Source organism: Balaenoptera physalus, assembly GCF_965194825.1.
Source record: "Balaenoptera physalus genome assembly, chromosome: X".
Lineage (NCBI taxonomy): Eukaryota > Metazoa > Chordata > Mammalia > Artiodactyla > Balaenopteridae > Balaenoptera > Balaenoptera physalus.
Genome location: NC_138903.1, coordinates 17,301,736 through 17,321,388, shown reverse-complemented (window position 1 = coordinate 17,321,388; position 19,653 = coordinate 17,301,736). Strand labels below are relative to the sequence as shown.

The window sequence follows — 19,653 nt, the reverse complement described above, 5'->3', positions numbered from 1 at the left end:
CAGCCAGCCTAGTGCCCCAGGTGCTCATTAACTGCTGATGGGTGGGTGTGGCTTAGAGAAATTCCCATCCAGACAAATGAAAGCTGTCAGTCACTGCTGGGCCTTGGACTCTGGCTACTATACTGCAGACACATGTCCTCGGTCAGGAACGTTGAGGGAGGGGGTGGCATGGCAAAACTGCGAGAAGCAGCCCAGGGCCCACAGTCCCCTTACCGGGGTCAAAAATGTCATTTTCAGGGAAGTGCCGTAACCTATATCACGCAGTCAGGTTTATGAATGTGTTTGACTCCTATGGTCTGCGTGTCCCTCCCAAAGAAATCTGCATGCTGTGGAAGGACTCATTTTATTAGGTGTCTAAGGTTTGATTGATCACACATTTTACGGGGAAAGTGTTACGTTATTATTATGAACAGGAGGCAGAGCGAATTCCATTTTTAAAAAGCAGTTATTTGTAAGTCACAAGAGAAATGCTGAATTAATGCATGTAATTATTTGGAGATGCTCCTGGGTGGCCTCATGAAATTTTATTGTGAAATTTAATATTTTATATCAGCCTGCCAGAAGTTTTACCAACATTGCGAGTTCTTAGGAAGTTACACCTCTCTCTTTCACAGTGAACAGTTAAAACTTGAGTTGTGGAAGCTCATTGTGAAGGCCAGGTCTGCGTCACAGATCAATGAAAAAATAGCTATTGAGTGTGTACCATACAAATAGTTCTTTGATAAAAGTGTGCGTGTTGTGACATAACCAAACACCGCCTCTGTCCTCACGGAAGACACATGGCTGGTTTTGGGCTCGTAGCCAGGCTCTGTGATGAGGACACTGCCCGCTCTGTTCCACGCTGACTAGCATATGTACTCGGCTTACGTGTGAACAGCCGCCCTAGTTGGTTGGCCAAGTGGCCACACACTTCTGCTTCCTTCCCCTCCCGTGATGCCTTGTTCTGTGCCGCAGTGGGTCAGGAGACAGAAGCCCTGGTCAGAAGCAGCAGGGAAGACAGCAAACCAGCCCCACCTTGAGACTTGGCCTCCCTCGTAGGTGGGCACGAACCCTCTCTCCCATTCGTTCTGCAGGCTGCTGGAGCTCCATCCCTCCCAGGAGGCAGGAGGAATCCCCCCTCCTTTGTATTTTAGCGGAGCCCTTCCTCCTCTGGTGCCTCCTCTGGTCCCTGCGGACCAGTAAAAGAGTTCCCAGCATTCCTGGATGGAGCACGTTCCCTTACTGAGATATTGTGGGGATGAGCCCAGTGGTGTCTGTACAATACCTGATGGGCTTTTTAAAGCTTTGCCAATCTGACTGGTCACCCAGACGACGCGAGTGTGTGTTTGCAAGTAAAACGTGTTCACAGTTCCAGCTTCCGAGTGAGCACAGGGATGCTGCCTGTCCAGTGGGCAGCTCTCTGAAGCTCTGTCTTTACAGAGAAACATGGGGACATGAAGCATGAAGCTGCCACCAAGCACTGCCCAGTATGGCACCAGATCTGGCTTTAACTTCATTCTAATAGCTCCGACACCCAAAACCCTCGGAAACCAAATACCTGTGAAGTCCCAGTTTACCTTCCAAGGTGAAACTGTGCACAGAAAGAATCCAGAACTAATTGTTGGCTCCTGGTGCTTTACACAAGCTGACCTGGGAGACGTCAGGCCTCTTTCCTCCCCACACCCAACAGGTTCCGCTGGCCGTTGACCAAACCCATCAGCCATTTACCGAGCTTCTGCTCAGTGCCAGGCACCACGCGGGTTCTAGAGAGATGGCCAGACGTGGGCCCTGCCCTTGGGGGCTGACTGCCTGCAGGCCGTGCCAAGCATGCAGACACCCAGCAAGTACTCAAGTGGAGCCTGTTTATAAAGGGCTGTCCTTTGCAGCTCAGGAGAGGGAGTAGGAAAGTCTGCCTCTGAGGGCGGGTCCAGCTCTTGAGAAGGGAACATGACCGTGTCACATTTCAGCCAGGCAAAATGTGAGTAGGCCCAATGAAGCATGAGTAGGAGTTTTCCAAGGGTGGGCAATGGCCGGAAGGGCCCTCAGGCAGAGGGACCCGCATGAGCAAAGGTGAACAGTGGGCTGTGATTGTATAGGTCTCTTTCTAACTTGATCAAGAATAGATGATGCTCTTCGCCTTCCATCCTGACCTTGGCAAACAGCGTCAGTGATTTTTTTAAGCAGAAAACAAGCAGTCTTCAGTACTGTCACTTACACTAGTTCTATCTGTCTTCTTTATGCTTCTTTAAACAATGACTTAAAGAAAGACCAGAGAGAGAGCCAAAGCTGGATTTACAGAAGGCTTCTGTTCCTGCCATACCGCCCAAAAAGCCGCGGCCACCCAAGACCAATTCTCTCAGCAGACCAGGTGCGCTGCCCCCGAGGAGGCCGGAGCGACCAGCGGGTCCCCTGACCCATACCAGGTACTGCTCCGCTCTTGGCGCTGGGGGCGGGGGCGGGGGCAGGGCAGCCGCAGGACGTTGGACTCCAGCCACTTGGGTCCTTGCTCCCATGCTCAGGCAGAAGTGGGTGTGAGGCTGGGGGCGCAGCGTGGGTTTCAGGATTAGAGATGAGAATCCAGGTCGTGGCATCTAGGCCCTGCTCACGCGTGGGGATTTCCCCCTGTGCTTCCTTAGAGCAAGGCCAGCTGCCCTTCCGACCGGAAGTGCGGGTGGCATGCCCGCCTTCACCCCTGGATGTCCTGCTGGCTTGGGTGCGTGCGTCTCACTGGCAGCTCCATCCCCTGGCCCTCTCCCTGCTCTGGGGTGGCTCCCTCCACACTCCCAGGCTCCCTCTGCTCTTGCCTGCGCAGCCCTACTGGGGGACCCAGGACCCAGTCTGGCAAACGTTGTCTTAGTGGCCATGTCCGTGAACTGTGAGACCCTCACAGGCAAGGGGCATGCTTCGTTCAGGCACGAGTTCCGAGACGGGCCTGGCAAAACTCAAATTTGTTTACTGGCTGGCTGGACACCTGTGTTAGTGATACGGAATCAGAGTTGCACATTGTGCCTTCCAGACCTGAGATGCCCACCACAAGGGACAAGGAAGTGTCACGTTCTCTCCACAAGTTCATTGCTGGAACTTTCTACCGTTACGTGCATATTATACGTGTTGATGTAAGATACTGGAGCCAGTCGGTGGCCTAGAGGCCTTCACATGGACCTGTCAACACACAGTCACTCAGCGAATTTTCGTTCTTCTGAGCTAAGTTTGCATGGTGAGAATCTCATGGGGCTTCAGTGTCCTCGTGCTAGAGTCAGGCAGGCTTCCGGGCTCACGTCATAGTAGGAGTGGGAGCCCCAGCAGGTCACTGCCCCTCTCTCCTCACCTTCCCTGTCTGTACATTGTGGATGATCATGGAATGCATCTAAAAGGATGGAAGGATGTAATTCCCGAGTATGTAGCCCCGGGCCTGTAAATCAACTTTACTTTCATTGTCTTATTTATGATTGTGTATCAAACTGGGTATACTGGAGTGAAACAAAAATAGCTCATTTACATTTTAGAAAAAAATTTTAAATCGTGGTAAAATACACATAACACAAAATTTTCTCAGGTATGTGAGCCCATTGGAGGAGCGGCTGGCTCACTTGTGTCATTCGGCAGGTGTCCCCCAAGATCCAATCAAACAACTGCTCCCCTATGATGGCCCCTGGGGAAACTAACGGGACCAGGGCCACTGTTGAGTGGGTCAGGCCCCTACGTGTTGTGTCCTCTTCTGCTGACTGACACACGCACGATGAGGCCACTTGACAGCCCCAATGACCTTAGCAAGGGCCACTTCAGTAGCGTGGTCAGCCCAGAGCTCGCACTTCAGAAGGAAAAGGTTATGTAAACCTAAGTGCTTCCAAAGAGAACATGAGCTCCACAAACAGGGAGGAGGGAGCAGCAGGGGTCGTACATCACTTTGTGGTGGGTGAAAGGAGAACAGAAGCCACGCTCTGCCAAATTCTTATAGTCTTCCAGGGACCACAGGCATTTCGATGAAGTCAATAACGATTTCCAGAATATTCCTGCTGCTCTAATGATCCGATCCAAAGCAAAGTGCAGTTCCAATGGCTTCTGCGCCTTCAAAGGCTGCTCTCAGCCGTCTCGTTAGGAGATAGGTGCAGGCCTTGCGAGCCATCGATTAGACCTGCACGGGAGCAGGGAGTGAATGATAACCTCCGACCCTCTGGGCTCACAGAAGCCCCATTTTCCTCCCGCCTCTGCTGAACTCTTCCGCACCTCCAGCTCTCCCGAGATCCAGCTGTGGATCAGAAAGACGAGCCACCAAGGAAGATGCGTGAGAGGGGTTTGTACAGAAGCCAGTGGGAAGCGTAACTGCTTTTACGCTGCTTTACGTTGTGTGTGGCATCTGAGCAGCCTGGGAGAGGGTGGGCAGTCCCCGACCTCCCAAGCTCCCAGGGCACTGGTTTGCAGAAAGGAGGGAGCGAGAGGCAAGCCCCAGGCTTCCTTCCTGCCAATCCCTGGAGGTGGCAGACCCGGGCAAGGCTGGGAGCATTTGAGGAGCCGCTACCTGCCCTGACCGCTTGCACAGCCAGTTGAAGGGAGGACGGTGCCTGCTCTAGCTTGGTGGTTCTCAAACTTGAGCGTGCATTGGCGTCACCTGGAGATCATGTTCAAACACATTGCTGGGCCCACCCCCACGGTCGTTGATCCGGTAGGTCTGGGAATTGATGCTGCCGGTCCACATCCACGCTGTGAGGATCTCAGGTTTTTGGCAGTGCCACCCTCCTTCCCCGGCTGCCTCTCATGCGTCCGTTAGTGCTCCCCGACTTCAGTGCCCAGTTAGCACGCCCCTCTTCTGGAAGCCTTCCCTCATCTCTCACGATTGCTCTCTCCTCCAAACGCCTGACACCCCGTGTTTAGCCTGGTGCGGGGCCCCATGCTGTGCCACTTGGGATGCTCACACCCCCGGACTCCTTTACCAGATTTAAAGCAGATCAAGAGTGTGTTTTGTCATCTCCACATGGTTTACGGGGTTGAGCATATGGTAGTGGCTCATTTAATACACTTGTTGAATGCCATGGCTCCTAAAAAGGGGGGGGAGGTGCCAGTGCTTACATTTTGTTCACTTTTGCTCTCCTGTCATCCTTCCCAGCCCCTGTACGAGCTCTGTAGCATGTGCGTCTTATGTTCTAAGTCACCTAGTGTGCCATGGATTTCAACATAAAAAAATTTAAGAAGATCGAAGAAAGGCTTGCTGTTTCTCAGTATCTCATGCACTTCATATTTTTTGCTAAGCAATTACATTGGACAACCAACACGTATACTAGTTTATGAACTTGTTTTGTTCCGCCAAGGTAGTTGAGGTAGGAGTGTTAACGTCAAACAGTTTTGTGTCGGTAGTCCTCCAAAAAGGGGTATTGTCTGCTGTGCAAACCCAAATCCTCGCCAGGATTTACCTGACGGGATGGGTAGATGGGCGGATGGATAGACGGATGGTTGAACACATGGACGCACAGTCACCATTTGCTGTTCTTACTGGGAATGAGGCATGAGGCATTGCCACTCCAGCTGCAATGTCTGGGCTCAAGCTTCCTCTCACCAGCCAGAAAGCTCGCTGCCAAATGTGGCTTCCAGAAGAGATGAATTTCTTTCTATTTAAACAGGAACTAGCATCTTTTACAAAAAGGAATACCTAAGTTTAGGAAGAGGGGAGTCATTTTTAGATGCATTTACTTAACAGAAATGGATTGAGGGACTACTGTATACCAGGCACTGTTCTGGATCTTAGTAATGGTGGGGCTTGGCCATTATAGATCCTGGTCTTCAGGAATCATGTCTAAAGGAATTAGGACACCCGCGCAATTTTGTGTCCATCTGAGCAAGTAGCAGCATGCCGTTAACATACTTACTTCCAGATAGTAAATGTAGGTAGAAATTTAACAGAAAGAAAGAGACTTTTTCCAAAAAAACTTAGTACCAGAGTTAACTTAAAAATTGAATGATGATAGGAGATTCCCCTAGGTCATAAGTGCCTTTGTTTGAGAGTCTGTGCTTTGGGGATGGATCAGTTATTATCTCACAGCATAAAGACAGCGTCTGCTGGTCTCGTCCAGCCCACCATATAACTAAGGTAGTCGTGGTACAAAGAGCATTCTGTCTACCTCTATCTTCACACTTGAGAAAGTGGAGTCTCAAAAGTATAGCGCCTACTCACTTGTTTTGATATTTGATCATAAAGATATTTCAAATGACAGAATATACCTAAACTTTTGTGTGTGTGTGTTGTATACACACACATGGACACGTGATGTTATATGTCTCATAATGTGTATTATCGATTTAATAAAGATGGGGTCTGAAACCCCCATGAGAAGAGGCCCTGAAACTTGGGAGAAGGGTCCAAAAGAAAAAAAAATCCAAGGAAAAGCTGGAAAGAAGCAGGCTGTCCTGAGCCCTAGCAGTTTGCATGCAGCGGGAGGCAGCGAGCCAGAAACCTGAGGGGCAGAGCAGGTGTGTGCCTTCAAAAGAAAATAAACCCGATAGGGAAAGAGGTAGAAGCAGGCTGAAGAGACCAGAACAGGTTTGTTAATCTTCCCAAACATGGCCACCCCAAGTTGTAAATAATCTCATTTTCTTCCCAAAGAGCGGGCAAGTGGGAGCAGGACCTTTGGCCCAAGTTGCCAGGGAGCCGTGCCTGTTGTCTGCTGCAGCACAGAGCAGCCAGCGCTGAGTGGAGGGGCAGGCCACTGGCAGGGCGGGGACGAGTGGGGCTGGTGGAGGCGGGGCTTGAGTGATAGACAGGGGCTCTGGGACTGAGAGGAAGGAAGTGAAGCTAAAAGAAGTAAGAGGAGGTGAGCTGAGCAGGGATGGAGTGGAAGCCGGAAGTGGGAAAAGTCGATGGCCGGAAGTACAGGAGATGCTGGTCAGGAAGGGGAGGTTGGTGCCCACAACTTCAGAGGCGGAGTGGGTCTGAAGATGGACATATCCACAGAGGGAGGGGCCCTGAATGTGGATGACTGAGGATGAATGAAGGTCATAAGGGCTGAAGGGACCAGGGGAGGGAGGGGATGGATTGCCCACTTGGCTGTCATAGGCTCAGGAAGATGGCAAGAGCTGAAATGAGGTGAGGCTGATGTTCTCGAAGCCAGTGTCCTCCCAGGTGGATGTCGGGGTGTTCTGCGAGTTGATGACAGTCAGTGATAAGAAAGTTTCAATAGTCAGGGTGGTAGCAGGTCACTAAGTCAAGAGGTTCCAGATGGCTGGAGTTGCTTACTGTGGCTCAAGCATCGCAGAGGGCACTGTCCACTGACTTCAGATGTGGAAGCCTGTGTCAGATGAGGAATCTCAGTGAGAAGGTGGGCAGTTGGGTCTTGGACACCAGACTGTGGGCAGGAGGCCTAGTGGCTTCCCAGACCTGTGCCACTTGCAGATGGCCTATTGCTTTAAATCTTAAACACACCAGGTACCTTTCGCATGAAAGGCTGAAGGCTATACGGAGAGAACTGGAACACGGATCCAGGGAGAGGGACAGTGGAATTGCACATTTTTTCCTTGTAATGAAGAGGGAGCCCTGGATACCAGAGAAACACTGGGAGATTAGTGACTGTTGAGCCCTGAGACATTTTAGCTTGAGGCAAAGATTAAGTAAACATTTGTATGCCAAACATCAACTAAGTGCTTAGGGAAGGGCAGATGTCTCTCTGGAGACCAACTTACCCACACTGAAGTTAATTTTTCTTTAGATTTAGGAAGGCATCCCAGCTGCTTCAAGCCCCTCAGGATACAAATTAGCAGAAAGTAAACTTCTAGGTCCTGGTGGTTCTGTGAGGTGTGTGGTCCCCATGCCCACCAAAAGAACGCACTAAAAAAGACCTTTGCTCTTATTAGCTCTAAGCTAATCAATCATTTAATTAAAAAAAAAAACAGGGAAAGAAAGATAGCTAGGGTGCACACAAATGTTCCCTAAGCAGGCAGATAGAATGTGTACCTGGGTGGTGAGCCATCATTTTGAGTTTGGATTGCTCAAGTATTCTAAATGTCTTTTCAAAGATTCCTAGGGATGTGGCATGTGGTGTTTGAGTGTTTCCCTTCTTTTCTACAAGTCAGGACCAAGACATGTCTTTGGAGAGTTCAGGAGAGAGATCTCGGCTAGAACTTCCAGAGGTGGGTGTCATTGGCTCACAGATGGTAGTTACAGGCATGGAATGGCTATAATCACTCCAGGAGATTACAGAGAAGAAGAGGAGAGAGTACAGGCAACAGTGGGGAAAACCATTACTTACAGGGTGGAGGAAGGACGAGGAGCTGTGGAGAAGGGTGAGTGGACTGCAAGGCCGTGGGAGCTAGGAGGAGGGAGGGTGGAGCAGCTACTGGCCAGTGGCTCTCACACTTGAGTGTACGTTGGCATCACCTGCGGTCTTGTTAAAACACAGATCGCTGCTCTCCAAGTTTCTGATTCAGGAGGTCTGGGTTCCGGCCTGAGAATTTGCGTTTCTAGCAAGCTCCCGGGGCTGCTGCCGCCGCTGGTTAGCCAAGCCCACTATGAGAACCTCCACCAAAGTGAGAGCCGGGAAGACTGAAGGGGCTTTGGTCACTAGCTGGCCCTTGGTGATCCCAGTCAAGTGGTTCCTCTACGATAGTTGGGGGCAAGAGACAGACTCAGGGTTGAGGTGAAAAAAGAACAGGCGGGCAACCAAGCACGTGTAGACTTGTCTTGTGAGAAACTCGGCTGTGGGGGAAAGGTGGAAATTGGGTGCTAGATATGGATCCAGTGATAAGAGAGGACTGTGTATGTGTGTGCTCTGTGTGTGTGCGTGCGTGTTTGTATGTGTGCTGTGTGTGGTGTCATTCATTATTTCAGAAATTCATCAAGTGCCTCCATTTGGCTAGGCCCTCTCCTGGGTGGTAGTTAGCTACGGTAACCAGGCCAGACATGCCTCCTGCCCACCCACTGCTTACTGGGCTTTGGAGCCAGGCCCACCAGTGTGGAAAGCCCACCCCTCTGCTTCCTTACCCTGTAGCTTCAGGCAAGGTGCACACCTCTCTGTGTCTCAGTTTCCGTCTCCGCTCCTAGGGCACCTAGCTCCTCTCCTGGCACTTGTGAGGCCCTCAACCAATCTTTTTTCCTCCCTTGAGAGAGCTCAGTGGGTGACCTTGTTGGGAGAGGAGTTGCCACATGGTGACAAACAGGTCATGCTCAGCAGCCCCAAGGGAGCGAGGAAACACAATGTGCAGACCGCACATCGAGAGGTCTCTAGGGAGTGGAAGCAGAGCCGCGAGAGCGTCAGGGTAGCCAGCACTCAGGGAAGGCTAGGGACTGAGGGACGGTGGGTGGTTTATGGAGCATAGGAATCCCACAAGGGAAAATACCTTGTCACACTGTAGAAATGTCTACCTTATTGGCTGGCCTCATTTCATTTGTATGTATAACTTTCTCTCCATACGTCTTTCCATCCTCACCTAGAATAAATTTCATTCCCTGCAGCAAGATCCAACAACAGTAGTGATGGGTTTAGCCTCAGCTCAGACTGAGCCACATTGATTTTCCTGCCAGTGATGGCCAGAAGCAGGCAAGGAATCAGTAGGGGATATTAACGCCCCGCACGGGCACAGGTACTAATCGGTTCGTATAATGCTTTTCCCACGGGCTATTTTTTTGAACACTTCCTCCAAGTGACACCCCACAAACTTTCTCAGAGTTGTGCACTGATGGCATCCCCTCCTCCAGGCATCAAAAGACCCTTGCCCCTCTGAGAGGCCCAGCTGTGGGTTTGCAGATGGGAGCTGCGGGTGTCATCGTCCTTTGGCCTTAGGGGCTTGGGGCTTGTGCCCTGGATGGGCTCTAGACGGAGGCCTGTTTCCACCCACACTTGCAGAGTCTGCACAGAGAACAGAAATTTGGAGGGGAACTGAGTGGGCAGTGTCCCATCACCTTCCAACGTGTCTTCACCAACTATAAATAGCCAAGCCTGTTTGTGCTCATCCAAACAAGGACACAGAGCAAGGGGAGAGCTGCCAGGAAAACCACTCTGGTTCCCGCTTCCTGCGCCCCTGGCCTCGCTCAGGCTGCCCCACATTTAGACGGGAAGTCCGTAGTCAAAAAATGCCTGTGATTCCTGGGACATTTTAGGCCGTGGGGTGGGTGTGGAGGGGCGCCACAGGATCGGCAGAGCCTTTGGATCCACAGTTCTGGGAAAGGGGAGCGAGGCTCCTCCTGCCCTCCCGCTGATGAGCAAAGGAAACTGGGCTCACTGCTGGTGCAATTTTGTCCTTTCCTGAAGGAAGGATTCAACCTCCCCGGGCAGTAATGGCCCCTCACAGAACGCTTCTGAAGGACTGGCTTCATCTCTGCTCCCTCCACAGATGGGCGGAGCCCTCTTATCGTTGCTTATTTGCAAGAGAAAAATCTCTAGAAGCATCAAACATGTGCATTTTGATTATTACCGCCCCAAGTGTGGTGGGCAAAGATGGGGCTGGGCGTCAAGAAGCTTCCATCCAGTTTTAGCTTTGCTACCAATTAGCTGTGTGGCCTTGGGCTCATAACTCCCAGCCTTAGAGCCCAGGACCCTTGTCCGTAATAAAATGGGGGCCTGAGCCAGGTAATCTTTACCCAGTTTTTTTTTTAACATCTTTATTGGAGTATAATTGCTTTACAATGGTGTGTTAGTTTCTGCTTTATAACAAAGTGAATCAGCTATACATATACATATATCCCCGTATCTCCTCCCTCTTGTGCCTCCCTCCCACCCTCCCTATCCCACCCCTCTAGGTGGTCACAAAGCACCGAGCTGATCTCCCTGTGCTATGCGGCTGCTTCCCACTAGCTATCTATTTTACATTTGGTAGTGTATATATGTCCATGCCACTCTCTCACTTTGTCCCAGCTTACCCTTCCCCCTCCCCGTGTCCTCAAGTCCATTCTCTACGTCTGAGTCTTTATTCCTGTCCTGCCCCTAGGTTCTTCAGAACCATTTTTTTTTAGATTCCATATATATGTGTTAGCATATGGTATCCATCGACAGATGAATGGATAAAGAAGATGTGGCACATATATACAATGGAATATTACTCAGCCATAAAAAGAAACGAAATTGAGTTATTTGTAGTGAGGTGGGTGGACCTAGAGTCTGTCATACAGAGTGACGTAAGTCAGAAAGAGAAAAACAGATACCCAGTTTTAATAGAGCCTAAGTCTGAGACATTGTGAGCGGGCAGCCAGGAAAGCAGGGAGGGAGCGTTCATCTCCATTGACCTCACATCCTCAGTGCATGATTGGATCAGGATGAGTGCGGTGAGCAATAGGACAGGGTGGTTTTACATTAGAAGGGGCTGATAAAACAAGGTTGCGGGGTTGGAGCAAGAGAGAAGAGAGGGGATCTCTAGTCGTTTCTCTAGAAACTTCACATCTGCCATCTGTCATCGTCCCTATGAGTAGATAACTCCCAGGTGGGGTGAAAGCTGGGGAAAAATGGAGGATTCAAAGGGTGCACCTCAGTGGTTTTCTGAGTACAGGGGATGGGGCTTTTCTATTTCTTTTTCCTTTCCTAGCCTTTTTTTTTTCTTGCCCCCATAACAATTTTTAGGCACTTAAAACCCAGACATTTACATTATGGTAATAGATCCTTCTGAGGGCAGGGAGCGGAGACTGCCGAAAAGATTCATCATCTGGACTTGGGATCTTTTGCTTGCTAGGAATCAGTCGACTCTTTTTCCCCTTCACCCCCCAGTCACCTCCAGAAGCGTGTGGGGTCTTTTTGGTGGTTTTTAGTTGCTGCTGTTAATGCTGCTGTTCATTTATTTACTTACTCGTTTGCTTGCCTCGGCTTCCTGTGCACTTCAGCATCTTTTCCAGGCCACACGTCTTGTCTTAACTGTCCCAACTTGGGCTAAATTGGGGCATGCCACTTGCTGAGCTCATGTTCTCAAGGGATGCACGTGGCGCATCTTCCACATTTCCAACTGTTCACGTGCCCCATCTCACGTCTCAGGTCTCAGTGGAAAGAGTAGGCCCCTCTGGGTGGGTCGGGTATGGGATTTTTGTTTATTAATAGTACTTTTTAACTCGGGGAGCAAAGGCAATTCACCCAGCTGGCAGTGAGCTGTGGTGACACAGGCTGCCTGGCATCCTCGGTGACTCACCGTCTCCAGGACCAGGAGGCTGAGTGAAGCAGCTTTGAGAAGCGGTCAAGAGCTTGGGCTCCAGAGGCAGAGTTAGTAGGTTCAAATCCAGACCCCACCATTCAACTAGTTTTATGACCTTTTGGCAGCAAGTGACTTCATCTCACTGAGCCTGAGTTTCCTGATCTATATAATGAAAAGCAGGGCCGCACAGGTGGGCTTCTCCAGGAAGCAAATTTTAGTATGCAAGATCTGTGTAGGGTTCAGTGCCTGTGGGGAGGGAGAAGGAAGCCGCTTTGGGCAGAGGGAGAAAAGTTGTGATGCTGGCTCCCCAAAGCCTCGGCCAAGTCCATGGGGGCTTTGGGGCTAAAATGGCCCCTCCGAGTTGTCTTCTGTTGGGCTGAGATGGCTGAGACTTTTATACCGTGAAGTGTGGGCCGCCCTGGAAAGGCCAAGGAGGCTCTCTGCAGCTGAGGTGGTCCCTGGAGGGGCCAACAGCATTTCCACCGGCGGGGGCGACCAGCCCTTCACAGAAGGGGGCTCTGGGTGGTGCAGCTCCGTGTCTGCCATGCAGAGTAGATACTTCAAGGGGCAGTTGGGGCGATTGAATCATACGTGGAAGGAGCTTATCCTAGTGCCTGGCTTGTGGCAGGCAGTCAGTAAAGCGTAGGTGCTGCTGTTACTTCTGTGGGATTGTCGGTTCCACTTATTCCTGCTGGGTGTCCTTGGGCTGGTCAACCTGTTCCCTGCGATTTAGGGTCCCTGGCCAGCGAAGCAAGGAGACTCTTAGTTGCTAGTTGCCTATCCAAGTCACGTGTTTTAAATATCCATAACCAAACCTGCTGAAGAAATACAAGAAAATAACATTATTTTGATTTAACAATCAGAGATGAGTAAGGGCAGCCATGTTCCGATATTTGGCTATATGGGGATGTGCCTGCTTTCTTCTATTTTCTCCCTTTATTTAACAGCTGTGGGCATAGAAACTCACCATAAAAAAAACCAAACCCTCGCAGGAGCTAGTAAACTACAAAAGTATGAGCTTTTTCCTCTTTTGTTGAATTTAGTAACATCTTTTTTGCCAAAATGGTACCCATGTGTTGGGCAGACTGGAGGAGAACAGGGACCATCGAGAGCTGCAGCCTCATTGGGTGTCACCTGCTCCAAACGTGTGCTTTGAAGAATTTCAGAAATTCTGCTGTTTTTCGGAACTGAAATTCATTAGCTTTGTTGTAAACGTCTATAAATACAGTGAAAGGCATTTACAAATAGACATTGTAAAATGCTTCCACACCCACAGTCTGAACACTGTCAAAACACCAGCTGCAGCTTCCCTACTTGGAAGGATCAGAACCTTTTTTAAACTACACCTACTGTGTTTTCAAAATAGGCTTGCTTCTGGCCCTGTGTAGAAGATAATTTCAGCCGAAAGCCTGTGTCTGCTCTTGGCATGAGGGATCAGGACTTACTTAGAGAGATGGGGGGACCCCAGTCTCCTTCCTTTCAGAATACGGCTGGCGCTTTAGAATCTGGGGAGGGGTCACTCACAGCTGCTATTTCCTATTTCTTCGGGTGGGGGGATCCCTCATGACCTGGACCTCTCAGTGTAGGATTTGTAACTCCATCCCCCCCAAATGGTTCCCAGGTGAGTTCCAGGTGTGGTCACAGGGGATCACAGAGGCACCTGTGGTCGGGGAGATCCTTAAAGGAGAGTTTGTAGGTAGGGGCCAGGCAATCTCATCTTTTACCTGGATGATACTGTTGGGGAGAAAGGAGAGCGAACGTAAGCTGCCTGAATTGTACAAATCTCTGTTGTTAAAAGTGAAGTTTTAAAAAAAAAGAGTGAACTTTAAAAGGAATGAAAAATTTACCTATAGGCTTATCGCAGAGACAACTGCTATTAACATTTTGGACTGTTTCTTGCCCATCTTTTTCCTGTGTATATTTTGGTTTGTTTTTCATTGGTTTTACATAGGTGCGGTCATACTGAATGTCATACAACGTTATGTCTTTAGAGAATAATGCAGTTATTATAAATACATAATGCATTCCCATTTCAGAAAAAAAGGCAAATATTCATTAATTCTACAAGTATTTTTCAGCTCCTGACATGTACCAGGTGCTGGGCTGGTGCTAGAAATCACCCATCAGACTCCCCAGGAATAACCACTATAAATACATGTTCTTCTAGCCTTAAAAGAAAAATCCCTCTTCCTAATATATCAGAAGGGCATGTGGGTGCATGTGCAGTGAGGTGTATGTCATTTTTAACTTGTATTTGTCGCCTTGACATTGTAACATAAGCATCTGTCCCTGTTGTCATGAACTGTTTATACGTATCATTTTAATGGCTGTATAAAAGTCCATCAAATATCATAGGTTATTCAACTGTTCCCCTATTTATGAAAGACTCCAGTTCTTTTCAATTTTCTTTATTACAAATAATGCTATGATAAACATCTTGATCCGCAAAACCCATTTGGGTATTTCAGACTATCTCTTTAGCATAGACCCCCAGATGAACGTTTTAAATACTATTGATATACACCCTGTTCTTAAAAATTACTTCTTTTTACCCTGCCCTGTTCCCCAAAGGCTTGGAGGTAACTTTCAAAAATGCATATAAAAGAATAAAATAGTTAAGAGTGACAATAAAGGGGAAATAAGGGCAGAAAAGTAATACAGCCCAAGATCGGATGAGCACCGCAATGGGCATAGAGTTCTCTACGGCCCCCATCGAGAGAGAGAGGCTCACATTGGACTAGAAGCTTCCAGGTATCAAACCAAAGAGGGAACTGGTAGCTCCAAGATCCACAGTTACCAAAATGCACGAATAAGCCACATGTTCAGAAGCAGCCGAGTTGTTCTGAGATACACATGGTTCACTGACGTGCAAAGCTCCTTCCCCCATCTGCACCTCCAACCCCCCCCAAATGACGTTCTCCCCAGCTGCCCACCAGGGTGTCACCTCCAACCATCCTCACCTTTGGCCAAAAAAAAAGGTCAGTGGAATTAACTGGACTTTCTTTGCCTGAGGGACCTCTCTCCCTGGACAGAACATGTGTTTTCGTAAATTTTAATCCTTGGTGTGTTCCCAAAAGGACAGAGCTGTCTGGCTGTGAGTATAACTTGAGTTCAGTCTCTGAGTCAGGAAGATGACAGCACCAAATCTTTCAGGCTCTGTAGATACTAAGTAATAAGATTAAGAGCCCTCAAGAACTTTTAAAAATGAAAATGCTGGGCTTCCCTGGTGGCACAGTGGTTAAGAATCTGCCTGCCAGTGCAGGGGACACAGGTTCGAGCCCCGGTCTGGGAAGATCCCACATGCCGCGGAGCAACTAAGCCTGTGTGCCACAACTACTGAGCCTGCGCTCTGGAGCCTGCGAGCCGCAACTACTGAGCCCGCGTGCCACAACTACTGAAGCCCACGCGCCTAGAGCCCGTGCTCCACAACAAGAGAAGCAATCGCAATGAGAAGCCCTCGCACTGCAACGAAGAGTAGTCCCCACTCGCCGCAACTAGAGAAAGCCCACGTGCAGCAACGAAGACCCAGTGCAGCCAAAAATTTAAAGAATAAAAAAAAAAAAGAAAGAAAATGCTTTCTTACTAATAATACCACATTTCTAAAACATTTGATTCAGAAGTTTACATTCAAGTTAGCAGATGCTCGGGCCCTGCCAATAAAGTGTTTTGAAATAAACATCCTTAATCCTGCCACTCCTGTTGGCTCGGTGTCTGTCCAAGGGAGTGTGCCCCGTGGGGCCTGAGCTTTGGTAGCCGGCGGGGTGGGTGGTGGAGAGGGGGTCTGCTACAGAAACTTGGCCCGGGGGTCCCACAGCCTTGGGAGGTTGAGGTGAGGCAGTCTCCTAAGGCACATACACAGTCTTAGAGCTGTACTTTCTCTTGGTGGAGACTAAGCCATTCGGCCCAGCCCTGGTTCCCTGGAGTTCTCACCTCTGCTTGTCTTCTGGCCGAGGGTGCTTGAGGTTAAGAGTCAGTCTTATTCACTTGGGAGCTGAGGGAAGCCACCTCTGTCTACTGGGCCTTCTCCACTGTCACAAGGATACACATGTCTCGCTGAATGCCACCCCCATCACCCCTTCTTGGGTGGGGAACCCAGAAGTCTGCTCCTTACCTCCAGCTTTACAGGTCGCCAGCTTCAGCTTTCCTCTGTCCCCATTGCCTCCAGGACAAACTGAACCCCGAGGGACTCAGCCCAGCACCGTCTGACCTTTGCCAACCTTTCTCCTCTCACTGCTCTGTGAGGATCTCAGACTTTAGCCCGGCCACACTGGGCACTCCCACCTACCCTTGGGTCCTTGCTCCGTCATGCCTCTTACTGATATGTCCTCTGTCCCTTTTCCTCCAAGGCCCAACTGTAATGCCGCCTCCTCTGTGTGCTCCCAGCCCGCCCCGCAGATCTGTGTCTTGACCCAGTTCTTGATTCCCTTAAGACCTGGATGTGCCTGTATCTTACCCAGCCTATGCCGTGTGGGCTCCAGCTTGTCTGTCTGTCTCTTTCTCCCATTTAGACCACGAGACCCTGCAGAGTAGGTACGACCTGGCTTGGCCCACTCATCACCCCCAGCGTGGTGGGTATTTGACAAGTGCTCCTGGAATAAATCTGTTACTCGTTGTGTGGTTTGGCTGCCTGGTGAGCACAGGGGGGCTATGAGATGGACTATTTCTGTTGCTCTCCCGGGAACAACTACTTGGCTTCTCCCTCTCATTTTATGGACAAGAATCTCTCATTTTAAGGTCAAGGATCTTTTCCTATTTCACTTGCCATCACAGACGTTGGATAATCTTGTTCAGGGCTCATCCGCCTGAAAGGGTCCACAGAGCTGCCCGTTCGGAGGGATTTGGAGGAACCTTCTGCCCACGCATGAGTGGGCTGCTTCTCTCATCGTCTTGGGGGCCTGTCCGCATCATCCCAAAGGGCTGCTCCTAGCCCAGATAGAGAGGGAAGTCTCTCGTGTCCTGATGGGCACAGGGCCACCCACCCAACAGCTGTCTAATTTTACAGGCCCATGCCCCAGCGCCAGCTTCCAGGCTGCCAGATCTCAACTTGACACCTTGTGCCTGTCAACAGCCTGGCTGATGCCTCCGCTCCAGGCCAGAAACCCTTTTTCTCAAGGTTAAAAGTAGCCGACCTTTGACAAGCAACATTGGCTAAATTCCTGGCTCCTTAAAAGGGAAGCTCCTGCTTATCGTTTGCTGGTGCTTATTTGGCCATGGGGCAGGAGCGGGCCCCACGTCGTGCCCTGTGGACCAACAGGAGGGTTTGTGGCTGAAGGTGCATTGCTGAACAGTCGTTATTAAAATAGCCATCTCTGAAAATGTGTGTGGGAGAGGAGGCCTCCAGTCTGTCGGCCGGTTTGCACCAAGGCCCATGTGGCTAGACAGCTTGTCAGCTCCCGCTGGTCACCCCGAGGCGACAGTGTGACCCATCCCCCATGCAGCACACTCCTTAACTTGTGTGCAGCGAGAAAGCTGACAAAATGGCAAGGACACACGCCAATTATTAAATGCCCGGACTTGTGTCTTTAATGTAGGGGTGACGGTCCAAAGATCGACTTGGCGGGCAGTTCGATATCTGGCATCCTGGACAAGGACCTCTCGGACCGCAGCAATGACATCGGTGAGTAAGGAGAGCATTCTCGCTTCTCTTTGCAAAACTTTAAAAGAACCACAGAGCTTGGTTTGCCCCTTCCACCAGCCTGATGAGAACTAACACAGCCATTTAAATGCAAGGCTAACAACCCTCAGTTGGTTTTAGATGTCGCAGTCTTGTAAAGATGGGAAGTGATGGTGATTTCCACGTTAAAACAGAACGCCTGGGATTTTTACTCTCCCCGGCCTTAGGAAAAATTCCTTGCAAGGTCTAACGAAAAGAAATGCTGAACAGACCTTTTGGAGAAGTGGGCATTAGCACTTATATTCATATTTTCCAGCAATTTATGTATTTAGTCTAAAAAGGTGAATGGATGGACATACAGCATAGCAGAATTCACTGTAGACACAGCACTGAGTGTTTTGACTTTGAGTTAAAAATGAGCTTTGGTGCGGTAATTGCCACTTAGTTCCGAACGTGAGTTTTCCCGAGGTCAAGATACCACCATGTGACAGATGGGAGGGTACCTCGAGTCCGTGGGTAAACAAGGCAGAGGGCTTTGGGGGGATGTGCGTGGGTGGAGTGCGGTCAAGTGCGTGCTGGTTGAGGCCTCTGTTGGTCTGACGGGGTGGCAGCCCTTTTAAGAAATCCAGATTCAGGGACCCCATTTCTTTCAGCTTTACATCTTTTGTTTGTACCTGTCATGGTCAGAAGTTAGCACTCTCTCATATTCTACATGACACAGAGGGATACATTTTGGACTTTGCCTTTCATAAGTTAAATTTTTTTATTTTGAAATAATTAGAGATTCACATGCAGTTGTAAGAAACAGTGCAGAGAGAACCACATACCCTTTGCCCGGTTTCTTCCAGCAGTAGCATCTTATGAACTGTAGTGCAAGGTCACAAGCAGGATATTGACGTTGATACACCCCACCAGACTCCTCAGTTGTAGTGGTACTTATGTGTCTTTAGTTCTCTGCAGTTTGGTCACATGTGTAGGTTTGTGTATCCGCCACCACAGTCAAGATACAGAATATTTCCCTCACTGCTAGGATCCATCATGTTGCCTTTTTATAACCACTAACCACACGTCCCTCCCCCCTCCTCTTCCCTAATCTCTGGCAGCCACTATCAAGGATTGATTTGACATGGAAGGTTCCAGCATGATTTGCATTGGCCGCTCAGTTTAGAAACAAATGTCCGACAGTTGGCAGGCCTTGTAAGAGAACGCTCACTAGGGCGCCCAACATGAGCGTTCTTATCACCTGGGGTTACTTTTTTCTGGGTGCAGTTTTCTTCTGAACCTGCTAATAGAGTTGCATCTTTGCAACTGCTGACCTGCAGTCTCTGGTCTGATCTTATGACAGCTTGGGAGTAGGATATGTCGTGACCGTAAATACCAAAAGTATTTGCCCTGGTTCTAGAAACTGTTTTACATCCTCACTTAGCCTTTGAGAAGCCCAGTCAGGAAGCGTGACCAGGAGCTTCTGACAGCTTGGACTGATGCAATAATAATAGAAACACTAGCCTGCTGTAGCTTTGGACTTGGTTAAAGGGCAGAGAAGAGCAGAGCAGCGATTGGCTGTGAATGGGAAGGAATCATCAGAATGAGCCTGATTAAGTTCTGGTTTTACTGCTGTGGTTCAACATTTGGGCCCCATTTTAAGGCAGGCTGGACCGTTGGCGAAGTGACAGTGAGGGTCACACGGGGCCCCGCACAGGAAGGGAGGTGTCACCCACCTCCAGGATGCACAGGGCTGTGCCTTGCTTGTGAAGAGCGTTGGCCTCTGAGCCTTGTTTTCTTTGGGTCTGGAGATGGCTGAGGTGGCTGTCACCAAAACACTAATCCAAGGTTTTGCAGTCTGACAAGCTAGTTTGGAAACGTTGGGGACATTGATGGGGGAGGGTTAGCCTATGGAAGCTGTTCATACTGTGTATGTGTCTGGGCGCCCAGAAAGAGATGCTGAGGTTTGGCTCACTCTCATTTTG

At 49.6% G+C, this 19,653-nt stretch overlaps 1 protein-coding gene across 8 annotated transcripts in view; it reads left to right on the top strand.

Annotated features, from left to right (window-relative positions):
* Window positions 1-19,653, top strand: part of SH3KBP1 (SH3 domain containing kinase binding protein 1) — a 337,837-nt gene that overhangs the window by 284,506 nt on the left and 33,678 nt on the right. For all 8 annotated transcript variants that reach the window (XM_082447084.1, XM_082447088.1, XM_082447089.1 and 5 more), the window contains 2 exons: window positions 2,243-2,402; window positions 17,604-17,689. In XM_082447084.1, the coding sequence (XP_082303210.1) occupies window positions 2,243-2,402; window positions 17,604-17,689 (246 nt within the window). The remainder of the gene's footprint in view (window positions 1-2,242; window positions 2,403-17,603; window positions 17,690-19,653) is intronic.